This window comes from Heteronotia binoei, chromosome 1 (genome assembly GCF_032191835.1).
Source record: "Heteronotia binoei isolate CCM8104 ecotype False Entrance Well chromosome 1, APGP_CSIRO_Hbin_v1, whole genome shotgun sequence".
In the NCBI taxonomy this organism is placed as follows: domain Eukaryota; kingdom Metazoa; phylum Chordata; class Lepidosauria; order Squamata; family Gekkonidae; genus Heteronotia; species Heteronotia binoei.
In genome coordinates this window covers 32,602,066-32,622,500 of record NC_083223.1, presented here as the reverse complement: position 1 = coordinate 32,622,500, position 20,435 = coordinate 32,602,066, and the positions used below count along the sequence as shown (strand labels likewise).

General features: G+C 41.1%; 2 protein-coding genes across 2 annotated transcripts in view; one reads left to right on the top strand and one right to left on the bottom strand.

Moving 5' to 3' along the window:
* The window catches only part of LOC132567593 (phosphatidylinositol 3,4,5-trisphosphate 3-phosphatase TPTE2-like), an 83,241-nt gene extending 74,461 nt beyond the window's left edge, over positions 1-8,780 (top strand). The window contains exons 18-19 of the mRNA XM_060233273.1: positions 7,145-7,215; positions 8,512-8,780. Coding sequence (XP_060089256.1) covers positions 7,145-7,215; positions 8,512-8,614 — 174 coding nt within the window. The 3' untranslated portion in view covers positions 8,615-8,780. The remainder of the gene's footprint in view (positions 1-7,144; positions 7,216-8,511) is intronic.
* Positions 8,781-10,014: 1,234 nt separating this feature from the next.
* Positions 10,015-20,092, bottom strand: SLC25A15 (solute carrier family 25 member 15). Its single transcript, XM_060233169.1, has 6 exons — positions 19,941-20,092; positions 17,013-17,271; positions 14,376-14,513; positions 13,324-13,493; positions 12,080-12,238; positions 10,015-10,302 (listed from the first exon to the last, which is right to left on the bottom strand). The coding sequence occupies exons 1-6, from the start codon at positions 19,993-19,995 to the stop codon at positions 10,178-10,180; spliced, it is 906 nt and encodes a 301-aa protein (XP_060089152.1). The 5' UTR covers positions 19,996-20,092; the 3' UTR covers positions 10,015-10,177.
* Between the last annotated feature and the right edge of the window lie 343 nt (positions 20,093-20,435).

Here is a 20,435-nt window from a genome sequence, read left to right as displayed (position 1 = left end):
TATTTATTGACATTCATTACAGAAATCTCATTGGTAGGGCTTTGAGCCTAAGACCCAGGGGGAAACATGAAAAGGCTGGGCATTTGCAAGCTTTTGTACAAAGGTTGCTTCATGTGCTGGTCAGCCAATGGAGAAAATAAAGGCTTTGCTCTTTAGCTCCTGTGTGATTGAGCAAGCCTGCCAAAGGAAGCAATAGAGAGAGAAGGAAGCAGGTGACAGTGAGTTGCTCATGGCCTGATAGTGCTTCGGGGGCCCGATCTGGCGCTTGGGCCACAAGTTTAACACCCCTGACCTGGGTTGTGTCTGCATATTACAGCACTGGCATTCCTATTTTTTAATCCTGAATACTTTGTTTCCAACAGCTGTATTCAGCATAACCCCCAAGTCCTGGTTAGCCCCCACCAGTTCAGCCCCCATAAGTGTTTGTGTAAAGCTAGGAATTCACCCTTGTGACTTTACCTTGAATTGCTTGACATTTTGTTGCCCACTTGCTGTGTTTAGAGAAATCCTCTTGGAGCTCTGTGTAGTCTGCTTGAGTGTTTGTCATCCTGAAAACCTTGGTGAGGTCAGCAGATGTGTCCCCTTCACTGCTCATCACTGACTCCAGGTCACTTAAGAACCAGATACTAAGTAAGATACTTAGCACCAGTCCCAACAATTAGGGATACTTAGAAGGGGCAGGAGGTGGGTGAGCCCCCTTTTCTCCATTCCAAGGACTCTTTACTATGTTTTCAGTTTAATCCTCTTCTGCTAATTAATCCTTTAATGCTAATTCAATAATTGGAGACATCTGTGACATAGAGTAGCTAGTGTTTTAGAGGTGCAACCTGGGCAGAGAAAAACTTGTGAAGGGACCTGCAGAAGGAATAATGGACGAAAAAGGTGCCACACAGGAGAAGCGGGGGTGGGGATGTAGGTTAGAATTGCAATGATGAACAAGGGAAATGTAACTGTTCCCCATGGCATTTCTGTACTTGAAATGTTCCCCTTGTGGCAGACTTCTGTAAGCCCTAGTGTGGAGGAGGGGAAGCTTCCACCTCATGGAAGCTACAGTAGCTAGGGGGCATTTTTCAGGTGATGGTGTGGAGGGGGGAGGGTTCAGCTGTTTCCATAGTTCAGATCCTTATCTGGGGCGGGGGAGAAAAATGTGGTTGCTTTTTAAGCCCATGTACCATGTCTGGAGTTCCAGAGTTGTGGTGTTTTCCCTTCAGGCTGGTGCTTAATGGTAGCAATTGATTAAGTCAAAGCAAGCCTTCCAAAGAGTTTCCCTTGGCAGTGAGGAGGGTGGGGGGGCTTTAGAATGCAAGCTGAAACAAGTAACTTGAAGAACTTTCTTTCATGCTGCCTTTTGAGGAAAAAAACCTGTCTTTTGGATCTTAAATAGAAAGCCACAGGGAGGAGCTTAGTCTTCATGGAAATGCTGCAGATTTTAACTTTAAATCAGTTTTGTTTTGACACAGTCAGGGCTTTTTTGTAGAAAAAGCCCATCAGAAACTCATTTGCATATTATACCAAGCCAGACGGAACTGTGTTCCTGTATGTTCCTGCTCTAAAAAGACCTGGACACAGTAGGCCCAAATGTTTGCTTCTAAATTCCTGTGAAAATCTTCAAATAATGCATTTTTTCACTGTTCCAGCAAACTTAAGGCTTAAGTCTTGAGAAGGGTAAGTTACGGATCAGTGACATTACATCCAGAATGAATCCCAGAGCAAATGAAACACCATTTGGAACAATTAATAATAAAACAAATTAATAACAATAATAAAATAAATTATTCTTTACAGAGGTGTTTAACATCATACCTTTAGAACAATCAATTGGAGAGACTGATCTTTCTTTGCACAGTATTGTGGTTAATGTGGTATTTAAAACAGGCTTTTAATTTCCACATGCCTGTTTTAATTAATGCCTTCTTCCTATGGATGGGAGTAGCTCCATAACAGAAGGCCATCAGAACAGACTGATTCTCTAAATGAGGCCCTTTCTGCACACACAGCTTCTGGTCTTCACTGAAGTCAAGTTTGTTGGGGGTTTACTTTGAATGCTGTGTCTGTACTCTGCATCTTTCGCTCTCCAATTTCTGTTGGGAACAGAGGAGTATATATTCTGCATACCAGTGGAAAACCTGGGTAGTGTTACAGAGTTGGTCTTTCCTGATTGGTCAGTTTCACAATGGGCATGTTGTGTCTTTTGACATAGGAGATTCTTCCAGCTGAATTTACTGTGGGGTGTCATTAATGTTCCCTCACCATTTATCAATAGTTGTTTAATGCTAATCTAGGATGGTTGGAGGGAAAAAAAAATCATTGGCAGGGAATGCTTTAAAAATTTAGTGAGAGAAGATGCTGACCACTTGGCCAGAGAGGCAGAGGAGGGAGGCTGCTGTGCGGCAGCTTGGTGGAGGTGGTTCACAAGGGCGGGGGGAGGTGAAGATGTCAAAGCTTTGCAGCCTGAGCTCCCCACCCCTGGTGGTGTTTAAAAATGAAAAGTCAAAAGGGGAAAACCAGATGTTAAAATGGACCAGAATCTGCTGCCTCAGAGCAGGTCCCACAGCATTATCCTTGCATTTGAAATGTTTGTGGTCAGAAGGAGAAGAATAGATTTGTACCTGCTCTTCACTACTTGAAGGAGTTTGAGTGGCTTACAATCTCCTTTCCTTTGGCCTGGCAACTGAAGAAAAAGAGAGAAAGTAAAATTATTAATAAAATTGTGGTGGATGGAAGAGAGATGGTAGATCAAGAAGGAATAAAAAGAGAATTCTTTAAGTATTATGCCAAGTTATTTAAAGGAAAGGAAAGATGGATGAGTACTTACAAAAGATAAAAATAGCACCCTTAGCAGAAAATATGCGAAAAGTTTTGAACGATCCAATTGAAAAAATAGAAATTGAAGCAGCAATTAATGCAATGGAAAAGCACCTAGGCCAGATGGATATACAGCTAAATTTTTTAAAACCCTCAAAGAGGAGTTAATCCCGAAACTTCAGAAATTGATGAATATGATAAGAACAAAAGGGAAAATACCAAATACGTGGAAGGAAGCTGTTATTTTGTTGATTCCAAAGGAAGACAGAGATGTTACGAACATAAAAAATTATAGACCAATTTCATTATTAAATAATGACTATAAAATATATACAAGAATCTTGGCAGAACGGTTTAAACAATATTTGATAAATTTTATAAAGGAAGATCAAGCGGGGTTTCTTCCCAAAAGGCAAATAAGAGACATTATCAGTACTGTTGTAAATATTGTAGAATATTATGAAAGACATCCAGAAAAGGAAGTGGCATTATTCTTTGCGGACGCAGAGAAAGCATTTGACAATTTAAATTGGGATTTTATGTTTACAGTAATGGAAAAAATGGAGCTAGGAGAAAGCTTTATAAGAATGATAAAAGCAATATATACTGAACAACGTGCAAGGTTATGTATAAATACTGATCTTACAGAAGACATGATAATTAGTAAAGGTACAAGACAAGGTTGTCTCCTTTCCCCACTGTTGTTTATAATGACTCTTGAAATATTACTGATGCAAATTCAAGAAGATAAAGAAACAGAAGGATTAAAAGTAAAAGGATTTACTTACAAATACACAGCATTTGCAGATGATATAATGTTTATAAATGAAAACCCCATACAAGTCACACCTTTGTTGTTAGCCAAAATACAAGAATATGGGGAATTGGCGGGACTTTGTATTAATAAAGAAAAATCAAAACTTTTATGTAAAAATATGCAAATAAATAAGCAACAAGAATTGCAGAGACTAATGAAGTTACCTCCAAGGTAAAATATTTGGGTGTGGAGATAACAATGAAGAATATTGATTTGTTCAAAAATAATTATGAGAAGCTATGGCGTAAAATGGATGAAGATATGTTAAAGTGGAATAAACTTAATTTGTCACTGTTGGGTAGAATTGCCGCAATTAAAATGAATAGCCGCAATTAGAATAGCCGCAATTAAAATGAATATTCTACCAAGAATAATGTATTTGTTTCAAACTATTCTGATTGTGAAAGACAGTAAACAATTTAATAGATGGCAAAGAAAAATTTCAGAGTTTGTGTGGACGGGGAAGAAACCAAGAATTAAATTGAAAATTTTAACAGATGCAAAAGAGAGAGGCGGATTTCAATTACCAGACTTAAAATTATATAATGAAGCAGTTTGCTTAGTATGGATAAAAGAATGGATAATGTGGTTAAGCAAAAAACTCTTAGCATTGGAAGGTCACGGAAATAAATTTGGCTGGCATGCTTATATGTATTATGGGGAAAAAAAGATAGATGGCTTTTTCTCTCACCATTATATAAGAAACAGCTTGCTAAATACATGGATGAAATATAAGAAATATGCAGATGAGAGAAAACCGTTATGGATAGTGCCAGCCGAAGTGATAAAAATAACAGCTGAGGGGTGAAGAAAAGTGGTTGTTTCATAATTTTGTTTAAAAATACAAAGTGGCAAAATAGAATTGAAAACTGCTGAAGAGCTGAATAATAAATATGATTGGTTTCAAATGCAACAAATAAAGAGCTTGGTGGAGAATGACATTAAAACTGAAGGAATAAGAAAAGAGCAAACAGAAATGGGAAAAGTTCTGCTTGGAGACAACGAAAAATTATTTTCAAAATTATATAAATTACTTTTAAAATGGTCTACGGAAGATGAAGTAGTGAAATCTCAAATGATTAAGTGGGCAATTAATGTAAATAAAGAAATACAGATGAAAACTTGGGAATATTTGTGGAAGAACTCTATGAAGCTTTTGACGTGTCATAGTATTAAAGAGAACTGTTTTAAAATGATGTATAGATAGTATATGACTCCTAAGAAATTGGCAAAGATGAATAATAAGATGCCAGACAGATGTTGGAAATGTAAAAAACATGAAGGTTCTTTCTACCATATGTGGTGGACTTGTGAAAGAGCAAAAAAGGATTGGCAGATGATTCAACAAGAAATTTCTAGGATCTTGGGATATGAATTTAAGAAAGTTGCAGAGACTTTTCTGTTGGGATTACAAATGAAAAAAATTCCAAAAGAAGATAGAACTATAATTTGGTACTTGCTTTCAGCTGCTAGGACATTATATGTGCAGTTGTGGAAGCAAGAAAAATACCAGAGAAAAGGGATTGGATTGTAAAAGTTATGACATGGAGTGAAATGGACAAATTAACAAGAATCTTAAGAGACTATGATTTAGAAGTTTTTAAGAGGGAGTGGAAAAAGTTCCGAAGATATGTAGAAAAAGAGTGGAAAATAAAAGGACACTGGACAATTTTTGATAATGATTAAGTCTTAGAAAAAAGAAGAATATTAATTTTTGTTTTTATTAGTTAAGGGTACTTTTAAACATTAGTACTTTAAGTAAATAACACTGGCGGGGGTCAAGTAACGGGGGGAGGGCTGGGTAGAAAGTAATATATGGGATAGATAAAAGAAGTTATTAATGATGCAAGAAATATAACTTGTTACCATATGTTACCAAATAAAGTTGTTTTAACCACAATCTCCTTTCCTTTCCCCTCCCCACAGCAGACATCCAATGAGATAGGTGGAACTGAGAGAGCTCTGACATAGGAATAGCTTCTGTGAGAACTTGTGACTGATTCAAGGTCACATCAGCAGGTGCATGTGTAGAAGTGGGGAATCAAACCTGATTCTCCCAGATAAGAGTCCACATATTTAACCACTACAGCACACTGGCCCTCTATAGCACTGTATGCATCTAACTGGCCATTCCTGCAGACAAGTCAAACAAAGGCAATTACTTTCCTATTCGCCTATCTCAAAATACATGCCCAGCACAAAACTGACCAATAAGGAGAGACCAGCTGCCCTCTGAGGGGAGAGGCGAGCAAAAGTCCAAGGAAATGTGTATGCTTTTAAATTACTTTTGGCTTGAAAGCGAACTAAGGGGAAAAATGTTCACAAAAGGACTCTAAGACCTAGGGGGGAAGCAGACTGAAAGTGTGCACAGAGCTGAAGGTCAAATATCAATGCATAAAGAAACATAAAATGTGATTGGAATGTGCTGGGAAATGCAGGTGTGAGGGAGAACTTATGGTGATTCCCAGTGAAAATGAGGAAAATGGAGGTGCAGAAAGGACCAGAGGCAAAGCAGTAGGCTAGTGCTTGAAAGCAGTCATTCATTATGGGCTGCCTCGTGCTTTCTCTCCTGCCCCTAAAAATAATCTGATTTTTGACTAATTGGATGTAAGAACATAAGAGCCTTGCTGGATCAGACCAGTGGCTCAGCACCCTGTCTCACAAAGTGGCCAACCAGCAACAGGGCATAGAGGCTGAGGCCTTTCCCAGATGTTGCTTCCAGGCACTAATAATACAAGGTTCACTGCCTCTGAACATTTCAGTCACTACGGCTAGTAAAAAGGTATTCTCCATGAATCTGTCTAATCCCCTTTTAAAGCTGTCTGTGGCCATTACTACATCCTGTGGCAGCAAATTTCAGATTTTAATCACTCACCATGTACAAAGTATTCCTTTTGTCCATCCTGAATCTACTGTGCATCGTCTTCATTGGATGTCCTTGAGTTCTAGTATTTTGAGAGGGAAATATAACATTCTGTCTACACTCTCCACCCTGTGCATAATTTTATAAACCTCTATCATGTTCTCCTTCCCGTAGCTGTGTCTTTTCAGAAAAGTCCCAGACTCTTCAGCCTTTCCTCATAAAGAAGGTGCTCTACCCCCTCCCCCAGTCATCTTGGCTGCTCTCCTCTGTACTTTTCCCAGCTCTGCAGTGTCCTTTTTGAGATATGGTGACCAGAACTGCACACACACCACTGTTTAATGTATATTTTCTCTAGTGATGAACTATAGAAGGGGAATACCTCTCGAAATGAACAGCTTGTTGATGTTAGAGGCTTGTGCAGAGGATTTTGCTTAATAGAATACTGGCTTTGTTCCTAGTTCAGTTGTGCCTTTGTTGGGAGGGTCTGAGAATCCATGTTTTAACGACATTGTAGTAATAAGCAAGAAGGAATAACATGAAACTAGCTTGACATAGATGAACATTAGTTATAGGTAGTAGGGAATGGCTGATCCTCTTCTTGGAGAGGCTATTATGAAAGCACATTTAATAAGCAGTCTAAAATATCTCTTTGAATGCAGGATCTTCCAAAAGGCTATGATGACTGTGCTTTCTTCTTTTGGTTCAACAGTTCTTTTATAGAGAACAATAGGTAAGTTGTGCTGGTTGGAGGCTGACTAGTTGCCCTGGAGGTTTAATAAACAGGGCAGGGGCCCTGGTCTTCTGCTGATGTTGCCCCCTGGCACTGGTATTCAGAGGTCTGCTTCCTTTGAATGTGGAGGTTTCCTTTTCTCATCATGGCTTTAGTAGCCATTGATGTTCTCCATGGATAATGTCCTTTTAAAGCAATCTCTTCTCATGGCCATCACTACCTTCAGTGATAGCAAATTCTCCTTTCACCAGCAGGGGAGAAATTAGACTGGCATCTTTTATCCTGTTTAGAGCATCAGGGGCAGGTACACTTTCCTCTAGATTGGCCAGCCTCCACTATCTCTGCATTGGAGTGTGTTGAACCTGCCCATGTGTAACTGCAAGTCGGTCTGCTGTATCATGTAGCCACAAAGCAACATTATCAGAAGACATCCTTTGTTTCCTGAAAGGTCGCGGGCAGTGCAAAGGGCACAAACATGTTCTGGGCAAGAAATGACCATGTATCCACCCTTCTGTATGTAACTTCTAAGTGTGTTCACCCATCCGTTCATTCATCCACGTTCCTGGGTGTCTAGTTGCTGTACCCACTGATTACTGTCATGTTACCAAACCCCATTACCCTAGCTTCTCTTTGTCAGGGCCAGCCTGAGGATTTGGGGGAGGCAAGGAAATGGTGAGGGGAGGTGCATGGGGAGGTGTGTCCCATCATCATCACCCCCTGGCAACTAACCTGGCCCCCAGGTTGGTTCTGTAATTTTGCATTATCTTGAGTACAAAAACTATCCACCAATTCTAGTATCAAAGCCATGCATTTGCGTGGAGAGACGGCAGCAAATGATAGTAGCAGCTGACATTGCTGTACTAAACTGTGTGGAAAGCCCCAGAGCTTCTCTCAGACCATAAAAGTGTAGTTCAGCATCTCATTGAGTAAATTATATGCTTTGTGGGTAAGGAACGTGTATTGATAAAGACACATTTGGAAAGATAGCTGTATTAGTCTGCTGCTAATAGGCCAATAGTAACCTCTGTGGCACCCAGACACACAAGTATTATGGCGGCACAAGTTTTTATGAGCTGGAGCCTTCGTCCAATGCATTGTGCATCAGATAAAGTGAGCTCTGGCACAGAAAAGCTTGTGCCATGATATATTTGTGTTCAAGGTGCCGGAAGACTCGTCGTTAGTCTTATGATTTAGTAATACTTAAAAGTTTTTGCTTGTACACTTTAATAACCCTTACTTTCACACAGAGCTTGCATGGTTTGCATTAAAGGAATACTATTTCCATCTCCCTACCAGACTTTACCTTTCCAGAAGTGAACTGGATAACCCGCACAAGCCAAAGACATGGAAGATTTTCAGGGAGAACTTTGCCGTGGAGTTGAATTTCACTGAACCGTAACCCTGAGTGAGAAGGGACTGATTCTTCGTAAGCATGTGCTGTTGCCAGTGCTCTGAACATTCCTTCCATGTTGTAGAGATGGGAGTACTTTGGAACTGGATGTTGATATAATCTCTCTCATTCCCCCCCCACTCAATTTCAATAATGATTAAAATAATTAATTTGCCAGTTGACTCCTGTGTGATAAGAATGAAACTCTTCAATATGTTTGTGCCCTTTTTGACCACCTAGTTAGTCTGAATGAGAAGTTATTGGTCAAGGCACATCAACCATCCATTATTCTGGATAAGACAGCTCACTTTTGGTTGCACCAACAACTAGTGGATGAAGAATTTAGGTTGGTGACTTTTCCATATGGTCTTGGCACCAGTTCAGGACTGGAATTTGGGAGATCCAGAGTTGCCTGGACTTAATAGAAACACCCTTTTAATGCTTCTAATGCCTGGATCATCTAGTGTGGAATGCTTTGGGGTGGGGAGGACTGACCTGCAGGATTTGTTTTAGGCAACTTCCATAGAGGATATTCTTCAAGGTGAGCTCAGGGAGTCAAGCTCATAATAATAATTGGCACCAGATGCATAACAGAACACTTTGTAATTTGAAACCTTGCACTGGTGTGGAAATAGATCTTGGGTGTGTGTGGAAGGTGGTGTCAAGTCCCAGCTGACTTAGAGTAGACCCTGCATGGTTTTCAAGGCAAGAGACATTCAGACATGGTTTGCCATTGCCTGCTTCTGTGGAGTTACCCCCTAGATTCCTTGGTGGTTTCCCGTCCAGGTACTAATAAGGGCTGACCTTACTTAGCTTCTGCGATCAAGACAGCCTGGGCCATCTTGGGATGAGGGTCACATAGTTCATAAGGATTTCATGGCTTCCTGATGCTCACAGTTAGGGTGTTCTATTCTTTAACCTCAGATGTGTAGATTTCATTAGATTTTTTAATTATTTGGGGCTGTTCTTTAGGGGGTAACAAGCGGATTGTTGGTAACAAGCTTAGCACCCTCCTACAATTTCATTGTGACAGATCTCTAATCTTATGCATATACAAACTAAACAAAGCTGGAAGAGACTGTAACATCTTTTGCCCTAGATGTGCACAGAAGCTGACTAGTCAGAAGCACGGATATCATTAGAAACAACAGCTGTATTTGTGTAGCTGCTACTGAGTCTTAACTGCACAAGAATGACTCAGAATACTGATAGTTTTAGCAATATTGTCTACTTTTAATTCTTATATGGGGCAAAGAATGCTGCCTTGGCATGCCCCTTCTAAGGTGTTCATAGATTTCTTTTGTGGTTTTAACCCTAAGCACAGCTGCTTGTCTCCCCCGCCACAAAGCATTATCTGTTGCCTCCATATCAGTGGGACAGCTTATAAAAACTCACTAGCTGCACAAATGTTTAAAAAACATAAAATGTTTATTAAAACTGACTCATGCACATTTTTTTCTTTTAAAATTTGCACTGACAGGAGTCTGACAGCTAGTGTTACCTTTGTCCTCATGATCAACTCCTGCATTGACCTATAAACATACACAATGGCATCAAACTACAATAAGAGCTTCAGTAGGTATCAAACTGGTTCATCATCAGCTTCCGGCTGTACTCGTAGGCCACAAACAGAGCACCATTGGCTGGGAATGCACGGATCAGAGTAGGCTTCAGGCCAGAGTATAAGGCAATCACACCTGTGAACAAGGGTTTGTTTTAATATGGCTGTTTCTTCCCTTCCATACATTGAAAGCAGTAAAATTCTTACAATGACTGAAACATAGTACTAAGCAAAAACCCGTGCTGAAACTCCTTCCCCCAAACTTATCCCTTGGCCCAGAAAATCAAGCCAAATTCTCTGCAGGCCTCAGAATTGAATTTTGAGATGTGAGGGGGGTGTACTTGTAGGTAATAAAGCAATACTCTCTTCCATTTGGGCAATCTACTTGGCACATACATGCAATGACTAAGAATCTCAAGAATTAATGGGAGGGCTAAATGTTTGGGGTCTGAACCAGTACTACAAACTCAATGTGGCAGGTTATAGAAAGCCAGTTGTATTGCCATGACAACCAGGGTGCAGGCTAGAATATTTGACTGAGGAGACTTCTCTTAATTGGTTGACCTTTAACTTTGTCATGTATACCACCCCTTAACTTTTTGGAAGGAGGATGGGATACAGCTGTGGAGGAGGGAACTGTTTCATTTTGGTGTAAAACTTTTCCTGACATCTGTTTTCCCCAAGAGGGAAACAAAGCCCATAAGGTTGTGTGTGTAAAGTGCCACCACAAAATGGCTGTCAGGACTGGCTCTTTTCTTTAGGGAAGAGATGCTGTTGAGTGTCAGCTTCCGTAGAAAAAAGGATTTACTTCCTGCATAGCAAAAGAGAGGTTAACAGTGTACAGGTATGATGCATCTACCTAGGACAAACTCATTGCACTGCTAATCAGTCAGTGAAGGTGCTGTGCTGGCTGCTGCCACCAAAGCATTTTTTTTTAAACTGCAGCTTTGATCTTGATCAGAAGCAGAAGTCTTGATGCGCAAAAGTTCCACATACTTTTTAAAGACATTTAGTGGGCACCATGTTGTGGAGATCCCCAGCAAAAGCCTTCCTTTCTTTCCCCATCAAGAGACCCTTTAGATTTCATCCCCAAGACTCAACAAGCATGTTGGTGCTAAAAACAGCCCCACTGGGGATACCTGTTAAGATTATTATGATGACAAAAATCAAAGCCAGATACCTCAGAGGTTCTGTTCAGAGAAACTGTCCATACATATTTACATTATTCTGGCTATGACATAGCAACTATAGAGCACAAATCTGTTGGTGGGCTGGGATCTACAACAGGGTCACCCCACTGCTGCTACTAAAGTTTACTTTAAGGAATTGTAGTCTCTTAAGAGAAGTCTGAAATAGATGCTTTTATTCACTTGCCTGATCACTTGTATGCAGCTGCAGTCTCATTTCTTACAAAAAATGGAGGGTGCTATTGAGGGGAAGCCAAATTCTCATTCCTCCCCCTTTTTAAACCTCCATTCATTCTGTTTTGGTTTTTCTTTTGGTCATGCTTATTTCCCCCCATGGGGGTGTGGGAGGGGAGTGCTTCAGTGGAGCACAAGATAAAGAAGGAACAGGATTACCACATCCTTCACCTGTGTGTTCTTTTCTGTAACTAAATCCCATCCCCCAGGCCTTTGTATAGGAAAAGCCAGAGATCTGAATATTCAGTTCTCCCCTCCCATTCCCCATGTCACATCTGTTTCTTTCTCCTTGTGGCAAAATGAGGTAGATGTCAGGAGACAGTGAGAGACAGGTATCTATGGTTTCCCAGTGGCAGGCTGTGCTGGGGTAAGGGGAGCTCTGCTACTGTAGAAGATTTGCAGTAAGGCTTGTCATTGTAGTCTCGGTTCCCCAGATTCCGAGACATACATCCCTTCCTTGTGCCCCAGGTGGTTCCTGTTTTATATTCTAACCTTCCTTCTGGAATACAGTTACAAATGTTCCCATGAAGCCTGCTTGTTTTCCAGCCATGGAAAGCACCTGGATTCTAGATTTGATACAATCGATTGGATAAACAGCTGTCCACAAGCAGATACCACCAAAGCCACCACTGAACATTAGTGCTACAGGACCTGTAAGAAAGCAGAGAGGAAGCCCAAGTCATTTTGAACCCAGATGTGATGGGTGGTTTGAGACAATCCCCCTAAATACCAGCTGACGATTTGGCACCCTTGGCATCCCAGGCTCTGCTCGCTTTCCCCCACCCCAACATTAGTTGCATAGGGATTTCAAGGCAAGAGATGTTCAGAGGGGCTTCTGCATAGCGACCCTGGACTTCCTTGGTGGTCTCTCATCCAACTACTAACCATGGCTGACCCTGCTTAGCTTCCAAAATCAGACTAGCCTGGGCCATACAGGTTAGGGCACCTGTGGTCATATGAATCCCTTGAAGCAAATTTTAAGGCTTGGGTATCATCTTGCTATAACAAGATCACTTCTGTAAAGTCATGATCAAAAAATGAAGGGCTGGCATGCTTCCTACCTGAACACAAACATTTTTGGAGAAGCATCGTTTTCAGAAGGAAGAATGGCAAGAAAGTTTAGGTCTAAGCTCTGGAAAGCTCAAGTTACTTCATCAGGTTCTGCTCATTTAACAGCAAAAGACTTTGCTCATGTTATAAGTGTCAGACTCTGTTCATTGATACTATTGCTGAATGCTGACTACTAACCACATTGATTAACTCGCATATATGCTCACTAACCTGTGTTAGTAGAATAGGAGAGGGGGGCCAAGTAGAGAATAGCCAAAGAGTAGCTTCCCAGGGACATCAAAGCCGCCCTGAGCCTGCCCTGGCGGGGAGGGCGGGATACAAATAAAAAAAAATTATTATAGCAGATTCTCACCTCCTCCCTAGAGGCAGCAAGGACATCACCGCCAGGAAATGTAACCACTAACTGTAGAAGATAAGGAGGAGCTGTGTGAAAAATCTCACATGCAAAAGCAGCCTTTGTTTTGGGAATTGGGGGGTAGTTGTAATTGCTTTGATGTAGAATGTTAAATACCAATGATTCGAACTGCTTGCCATCAGTTCCAATGCCTATCATGCTGAAGTAACTTTGGAGTATACAATAAATGCAACTTTGTTTCAAATAATCAAGCTTGCTTATTTTGGGAGCTTCAATGAACCTTCGCTGACAATAAGAAATCAGAACATACCTAATTCCTCTTTTGGTCTCCCAAAAGAAAAAAATGTCCGGCTCAGTTCATAGCCCCCAAAGAATAAAAAATAGCCAGGAAGTTCTCGTAGCAAAGTGCTGGAGAGACCATGGTAAAATCCGAGGGGACCGTCCTTCTGTAGAACACCTTTCACTACTGACCAAACTGTGCTAGAAGATGAACAAAGATGATTACGGACAGATTGTAGTTTTCAAACCAAACATAAACAAGCTTGAGGGCCAGGTTACTTACAAACTGGAGAAGAGCAATGGGATTTCTCTAAACGTCTGGCATTCAATACTTACAGGTGTATATCATTTCAAAGAAACATTTCACGTTTATTTTTAACAGTTTAAGCATGCATATATTCTAGCCACCCAAGCATCCCGCATAATTCTCATCTGTGTGGCTTACAGTGCACTTCTTAGTGAAGGTATACCCTTCTCAGCCCACTGAAGTCAATGGGCTAAGAAGGATATAACTGATTTATGAATGCACTGTAAAGTACTTGATAGACTTGCTTAGAGGTCTTAGCCACAGCAGAAAAAAGCCACAATTGAAGTATCCATTACAAGCTCAGAAGAAGGAGGCTCTCTCATGGCCTCACCTTGAGTAGAAGGTGGTGGCATATTAGAAAAGTGACACAGGATATGTATAGGAGGTTAAGAAAGGTCTGGAATGGAACAAGGAAGATGCTAAGCTGGAAACACAAAGGACCTTGGATATGATCAAGAGAGGTAACAACTTACAGCAAAGGGGCTACATCTGTCGGTATAGAGCAGGGGTGGCCAACGGTAGCTCTCCAGATGTTTTTTGCCTACAACCCCCATCAGCCACAGCCAGCATGGCCAATGGCTGGAGCTGATGGGAGTTGTAGGCAAAAAACATCTGGAGAGCTACCGTTGGCCACTCCTGGTATAGAGAATGGCTTTGGGATGCAGACACTACTAGAGTTTGTTCCTTCAGAAGTGGCCTGCCCTACAGACTGGCCTCAGAGTCCTCGACCTGGGCTTTAAAGTACCAGCCTTTCTGCAGAGGTGCAGGTGACTTACTTGTGCCCTTGTAGGATCTTCCCCGACAGCTTCATTTCATGCATGGTCTGCAGCCGACACTTCACAAGCTCTGTGGGACAAAGGACCAAGGTGGCAAAAGCAGAAGCAAAGGAACCAGCCATGGCATTTTGAAGGTCACTGCAAGAAAGACAAATTGTAGCTGGGATGTGAGAGCCAGGACAGCTCCACTGTGGCCACCCATGCTATCCTTGCAAGCTCTATGAAATAATAGCAGGAATCTGCTGTCACCAGTGCTCTTAGTTTCCAATGGGGAAAAGTGGTAAATGGCATAGCCACCACCAGGATACGAATCAATGTATTTGGCTTCCAATGCAGAATCAATAGTGGAAGAGACCCAGCGAATTAAGGCTGCATTTGGATGTATCTTTAAATCAGAGCACACAGATCAAGCCCAGCTCCTGCCTGCCTTCTACATCCAGTTGACAAATGTACTTGTCAACAAATCAAAAGGCGATTCAGTACTCTGGCTTGATTCCTCATCTTTGCATCAGGTGGAACTGTCCTCCCCCACCCCTCATTTGAAAGCACTGTTTATTATTAAAAACAGCTTTTTAAAGTAAGAAAAGTTCTGTGGGAGGGGAGGGAGAAGGAAGTGATGTAGCACCATCATGATGTCCAGCCAATTTAAGCTCTCCAATTGCAGAAACAGGAAGATGCCTCATCCCTCCAGCTGCACATCCAAAAGGGAAGATAAAGCATAACCAGCATCCTTTCCCAGTAGGTATGTTATCTGTCTGCAACCCTATCCCTGTGTATATACACTTCTTAGTAGAATTGATTATATGGTATAATGGTTAAGAGTATCAGACTACTATCTGGGAGACCAGATTTGAACCTCCACTCGTGCCACTGAAACTCACTAGGCGACCTTGGGTCAGTGATACTCTCTCAGCCTAACCTACCTCACAGGAGTTAAAATGGAGGACAGGAGAATGCTGTAAGCGACCTTGGGTTCCCACTGGCAAGAAAGGTGAGATACAAATGAATAAATAATGAAAATAAATTTATTTTCTAAATATATACCTGTCCTGTTCAAACTCTTCTTTAAAAACTGCCATGGAAGACTGAATCCACAATTTTCCTAAGCATTTTCCTCCCCTGATTATTTGCCCTTATTGTTATAAGGTTAAGCAACATCTTTTCCCTTCAGGACCATCACATCTGATGAGAGCACATGAAACAAGCATATTCTATTTCAGAAAGTATTTTAAGTACTCAAAAGCAATCTGAAGTGTAGTTGTACACAAAAGCTTATAAGTTGAATAAACAGGTGCCACTGGACTCAAACTTTGTTCTTATTTTTTTTTCTTGAACATGCAGTGCTAACAAGCCTTGTTCAATGGCAGTCAGCAACAGTAGAGCAAAAACCCTGTTCTATGCCTGTGTGCCAAAACTAATTACGTATATTTTGGGCACAAAGACTGCAATCATAAGGACACTTTCCTGGGAATGAGCCCCACCAAATAACATGGGAAGCTGTTTGTGTCTAGGACCTGCTTAGTCTGCTTGCATAGTCAACTTTTCATAAGTAGGGAGAGGGATTCTACTTACTTCAGTGATGTTAATGCCTCATAATCCAAGTCACAAGCAATACTCCTTCTAAGCTGTCGAGTCTTATGAGCAAAAATTCTACTGTGTGAGCTACTGGCATGAAAGTTGTGAGCTGCTGCATAAATTAGTTTGCCCTGGGGCCATTTTTCCTGAGCTAAGACAAAAATGTGTGATCTAGAGGCTAAAAAACTGAGCCACTTCACACTAACTCAGCCTAGAGGGAGCACTAGTCACAAGCCTAAAAAATCAAGTGAAAAACTCAAAATTATTTTATGAAATCAGAATTAGAGAGTATTAGCTGCTTACTATTAACTGATCTTAAACTTTTGTTTCATGTGTTCTTAGCTTAGTTTTGCAACCATGAAGGTCAAAGAGGTACTTTACACCATCTTAAATTATCTGCCATTACTGATGGTTAACAGAGGGATTTAGAATTAGAGTCCTGAAAGTATGTAAGTTCAGACATTTGCAACCATTTTGTCCAGAAAAGAGGTCAAAAGAGGTGGCTTGAGAGCACCTTTTATAAATTGCATGTTATTCTGTGGCTGCCACCCCTTGTTAGATACCTTGGTCCCAGTCAACAAAGGGCTTTAAAGATAAGAACCAGCACCTTTAAACTGAACTGAAGCAAATAAAAAAGCAATGAAGATATTCCAGGATACATATTAAATTTGTTCACTCCAATCAAACACTGAGCTGCCACATCTTCCACCATTTTGGTTTCTGGGCTATCTTCAAGGGCAGCACCACAAAGGTACCATTACAGAAGTCAGTCCTAGAGGTTATAGTGCCATGGATCAGCATAGCTGTATCAGCTAAATCCAGAAAGGAAGACAATTTCTCATATTTGATGTAGTGTGGGGGGAACAACTTGTTGCCAACCTGTTTCTCCAGCAACAATGTTTGATCAATCCAAGTGGGCAGCCTTGTTAGTCTGAAAGCTTACATTCTGAATAAAACTTAGTTGGTCTTAAAGGTGCAGCTTGTCTAATGTTTGATCAGGTAACACCTCCAGTTCTTAACTGAGTCGGGTGTTTAGGAAATTTTTAAAATTCAGTCACTAACCTCAGTTTTGCTTTCCTTTCCAGTCCAAAAATTCTCCTCACAATTTTCTGGCAAAAGCCATAACACATGAAGAGCACTGCATTTTCAGATATGTTTGCAACAAGAGCTGGGGTGGTCCCTTTGTAGAATCCTCGAAATCCTACTTGCTTGTAAGTCTTCACAAAGCAGTCAACAAGTCCTTGGTACATGTTAGGGAATGTCTGCATTTTCACTTTGGCAGTGTCAAATGGCTGACCAGTCACCACACAGGCCGTACCTCCTGTACAAAAAGGTAAGTTGTGAGCTTTAAGTCCCTGTGATTTCACAATGTTTGTAAACTGAGCCTGACAGAGAATTAGGAATAAAGATGCAAACTGCTAAAAGTTGCTGCCTCTAGAACAAACAGGTTCCTCTCCATTTATTTCAGTTGACCAATACATTCCCTTACTTTAGTATAATACTGAGTGTCAGTGTGAAAAGAGTATCAGAGGGACTTGAACTTGGGTCTCTCCAATTCCCATTCAGGCTTGAAGTCCATTGACTCACTAAATCAGGGATATCAAACATGTGGCCCGGGGGCCAAATCAGGCCCCCAGAGGGCTCCTATCGGGCCAGTGAGCAAGTCTGCTTCCTTCACTCTCTTGCTTCTTTCAGTTATCAGAGACTGTTAAATAAAATATTACAAGAGGTCTACTCTTTTAAGCATGTTTTACTTAAAGTTTTTTTTAAACCTTTAATTGTGTTTTCTTTGTTTGTCTACTCCCTGGCATTACATTTTATGACACATATGCCCCCGTCTGACAAGGTCTCATTTATATCAGATTTGGCCCTCTTAACAAATGAGTTTCACACTCCTGCACTAAAGGCTAAATTACTTCACAGGGATCTTGTGAGGAAAGGATAGCCTTGGAAGCAAGGTGGGATACACATATAAGGCAAAATATATCTATGCTGGCTAGCCTCCCCCATACCTGATTTTGGATTTCAGGGCGATGTTTTTTCTTGTGAGACAGGAACAATAGTGAAATCTGGCTGGGTAACCTTCACCCCATCAATCCTGCAGTTCCCATAAAAACCTAGAGATCAGCACTCTGGAGGAACTGCAGCCTTAAAACCAAATACAAGTGGTGGCTTAATCTGGAGAAAAGACTGTTGGCTTTTCTTGAGGCCTCTTGTGGGCAAGCCTACTTTAAATTGTTTGTGGAAAACAGATTTTCTAACTAGGAGGGAGTAGTGGCTCTCAGCACAGTTTCAAAAACTAGGGCTGGACCAGTGTGAGGTAAAGGGCCAAGGCCTGTGGATGCCCTCCCCAGAGATATACATCAAGGCAGCAGTAACTGTGGCTCCTATGAACCTCTCTCTTTATTTGTACTGGTTGTGGGTGGGGTGTCTGTTCCTGGTTCCTTCTACAGGATTTCCAAACAAGCAAAGGAGGGGCTCAAAGACAAACCCTTGTTCCTCAGGATCACCCTCAAGAACAAGAGAGGGTGCCAACCCTTCTGAGAAGTGGCATGTGTGTTCCCACAAATCAGTTCTACAGGCAGGAATTCATATTCTCAGAAAGAAACCCATGTTCAGATTTGTATAAAAGTGTCAAAAGGTCACCTGTATATCATGGGTTGGATCTAACAGAACCTTCACCTTTGGTGCCTGCCTCTCCCCTGCCCTTGGTGCTGGGGTCACAACAGTCCTTATGCATGAAGAATTGCTAAAAAAAACAAAAAACCAAACCATTGGCTCCTGCTTGTACTAAGGATAAATTAATGGTTCTTTATGTTGTGCACAAGACCTAGCCTTCACAGTGTCCAAGAACGATAAGCACAACAGACAAGGTGCTATGCGTTGCGGTAGTCCCAACACTACTGTTAGCATAAGCAGAACTGTACTTTTAACTTTCCACTCATACTCCAATTCCGTCTGTTGACATGTTTTTCTTCTGTGTCCATGTTTGCTTGCTGGAAATAACATTTCATGACCAGGTACCCATTTAGCCCTTGGAGGTTTATGCCACAATAAATCTGCTACGTCCTTAAAGTGCCAAAAGATTATTTGCTTTACTTGTAAATTTAATCATTTATTAATAGTAATTACTAATAAATATAAACAATTTTTCCATCCAGAGCTGACATAAGCTCTGGGACGGTGAGGGACGGTGGCTCAGTGGTAGAGCATCTGCTTGGGAAGCAGAAGGTCCCAGGTTCAATCCCTGGCATCTCCAAAAAAGGGTCCAGTCAAATAGGTGTGAAAAACCTCAGCTTGAGACCCTGGAGAGCCGCTGCCAGTCTGAGAAGACAATACTGACTTTGATGGACCGAGGGTCTGATTCAGTAGAAGGCAACTTCATATGTTCAACCATTATTGCTCGGGATAAGCTGCTTATACTGATGATTTGGTCTTTTTACTTACTGGGTAATAGAGCAAAAGGTGCTGCCGTCTGCAACTCTATTGTTTCAATATTGAGCATATTTGCAACTTTACTTGTAGGAAACAGAGGCATTTATACTTTAAAATCCAGAAATACACCAATCAATACCATTTTCTTTGCAAGCTATCAATTATTCATGTTATCTTCCTCTTGGGTTACTGTCATCACTCAGCTTTACTTGAGACAGTTTGAAATACTCATGTGAGCATGAAAACTGACACTAACTACATTACAAACAATGGTTAGAAAATTATTACACAGGCATGTTTACACATCTACCTTTTTGTGCAGGCCAGGCTTTCATTGAGATGCATGACATTGAGACGCATGAGATACTCAGAGCAAAGTCAAAAACTTATCCACATCACCCCACTGAAAGGGCTAACTGTCTTTTTTTAGGACCAGCATCACTGTCATTAGACCCTACCTTGTGCAGGTAAAGGGCTTTTTTTTTTTGTAAAGGCACAAAAGCTTCTGATACCAGTTTCTAAATAGTTGAGGAATTCCTCTTTGTAGCTTCTTACCTACAGCCCCTGCTGTGAGATCAATGACAGCTTGAATCACAGGGTTCGTCCTCATGGTTCACTTGCTCTGTGGTGGTTCTAAACTTCGAAGTCTCCTGACACAAGTGGAGATTTGCAATGGGTACCTCTAAGGAGAAAGAGGAAGACACCTAAGTTACAGTGAAACTATTATTGTCCCTTTCAGGTTCACATAGGGATTTACACCTGGTTTTAGTTAACTGTTGTGGCTTTTTACAAATTCCATTGTTTGTTTTGTAAAAAAATGTCAGCAAGTCTCTGGATCGGAAGTATACAACTGTCCTAAATAAATATAGTCAAACAATGGCAGACATCGACAGCAGTGAGAAGGCTCAAGTATTCAGTCCGTAATTTAAAGATCTGTGCAAAGTAAAAGATCTGCATTCTGTACCATTTTTTATTTTATTTATTTATTCTATAATTTATATCCCACCCTTCCCACAAAGTGGCTCAGGGCGGCTCACAACAACGACAAAA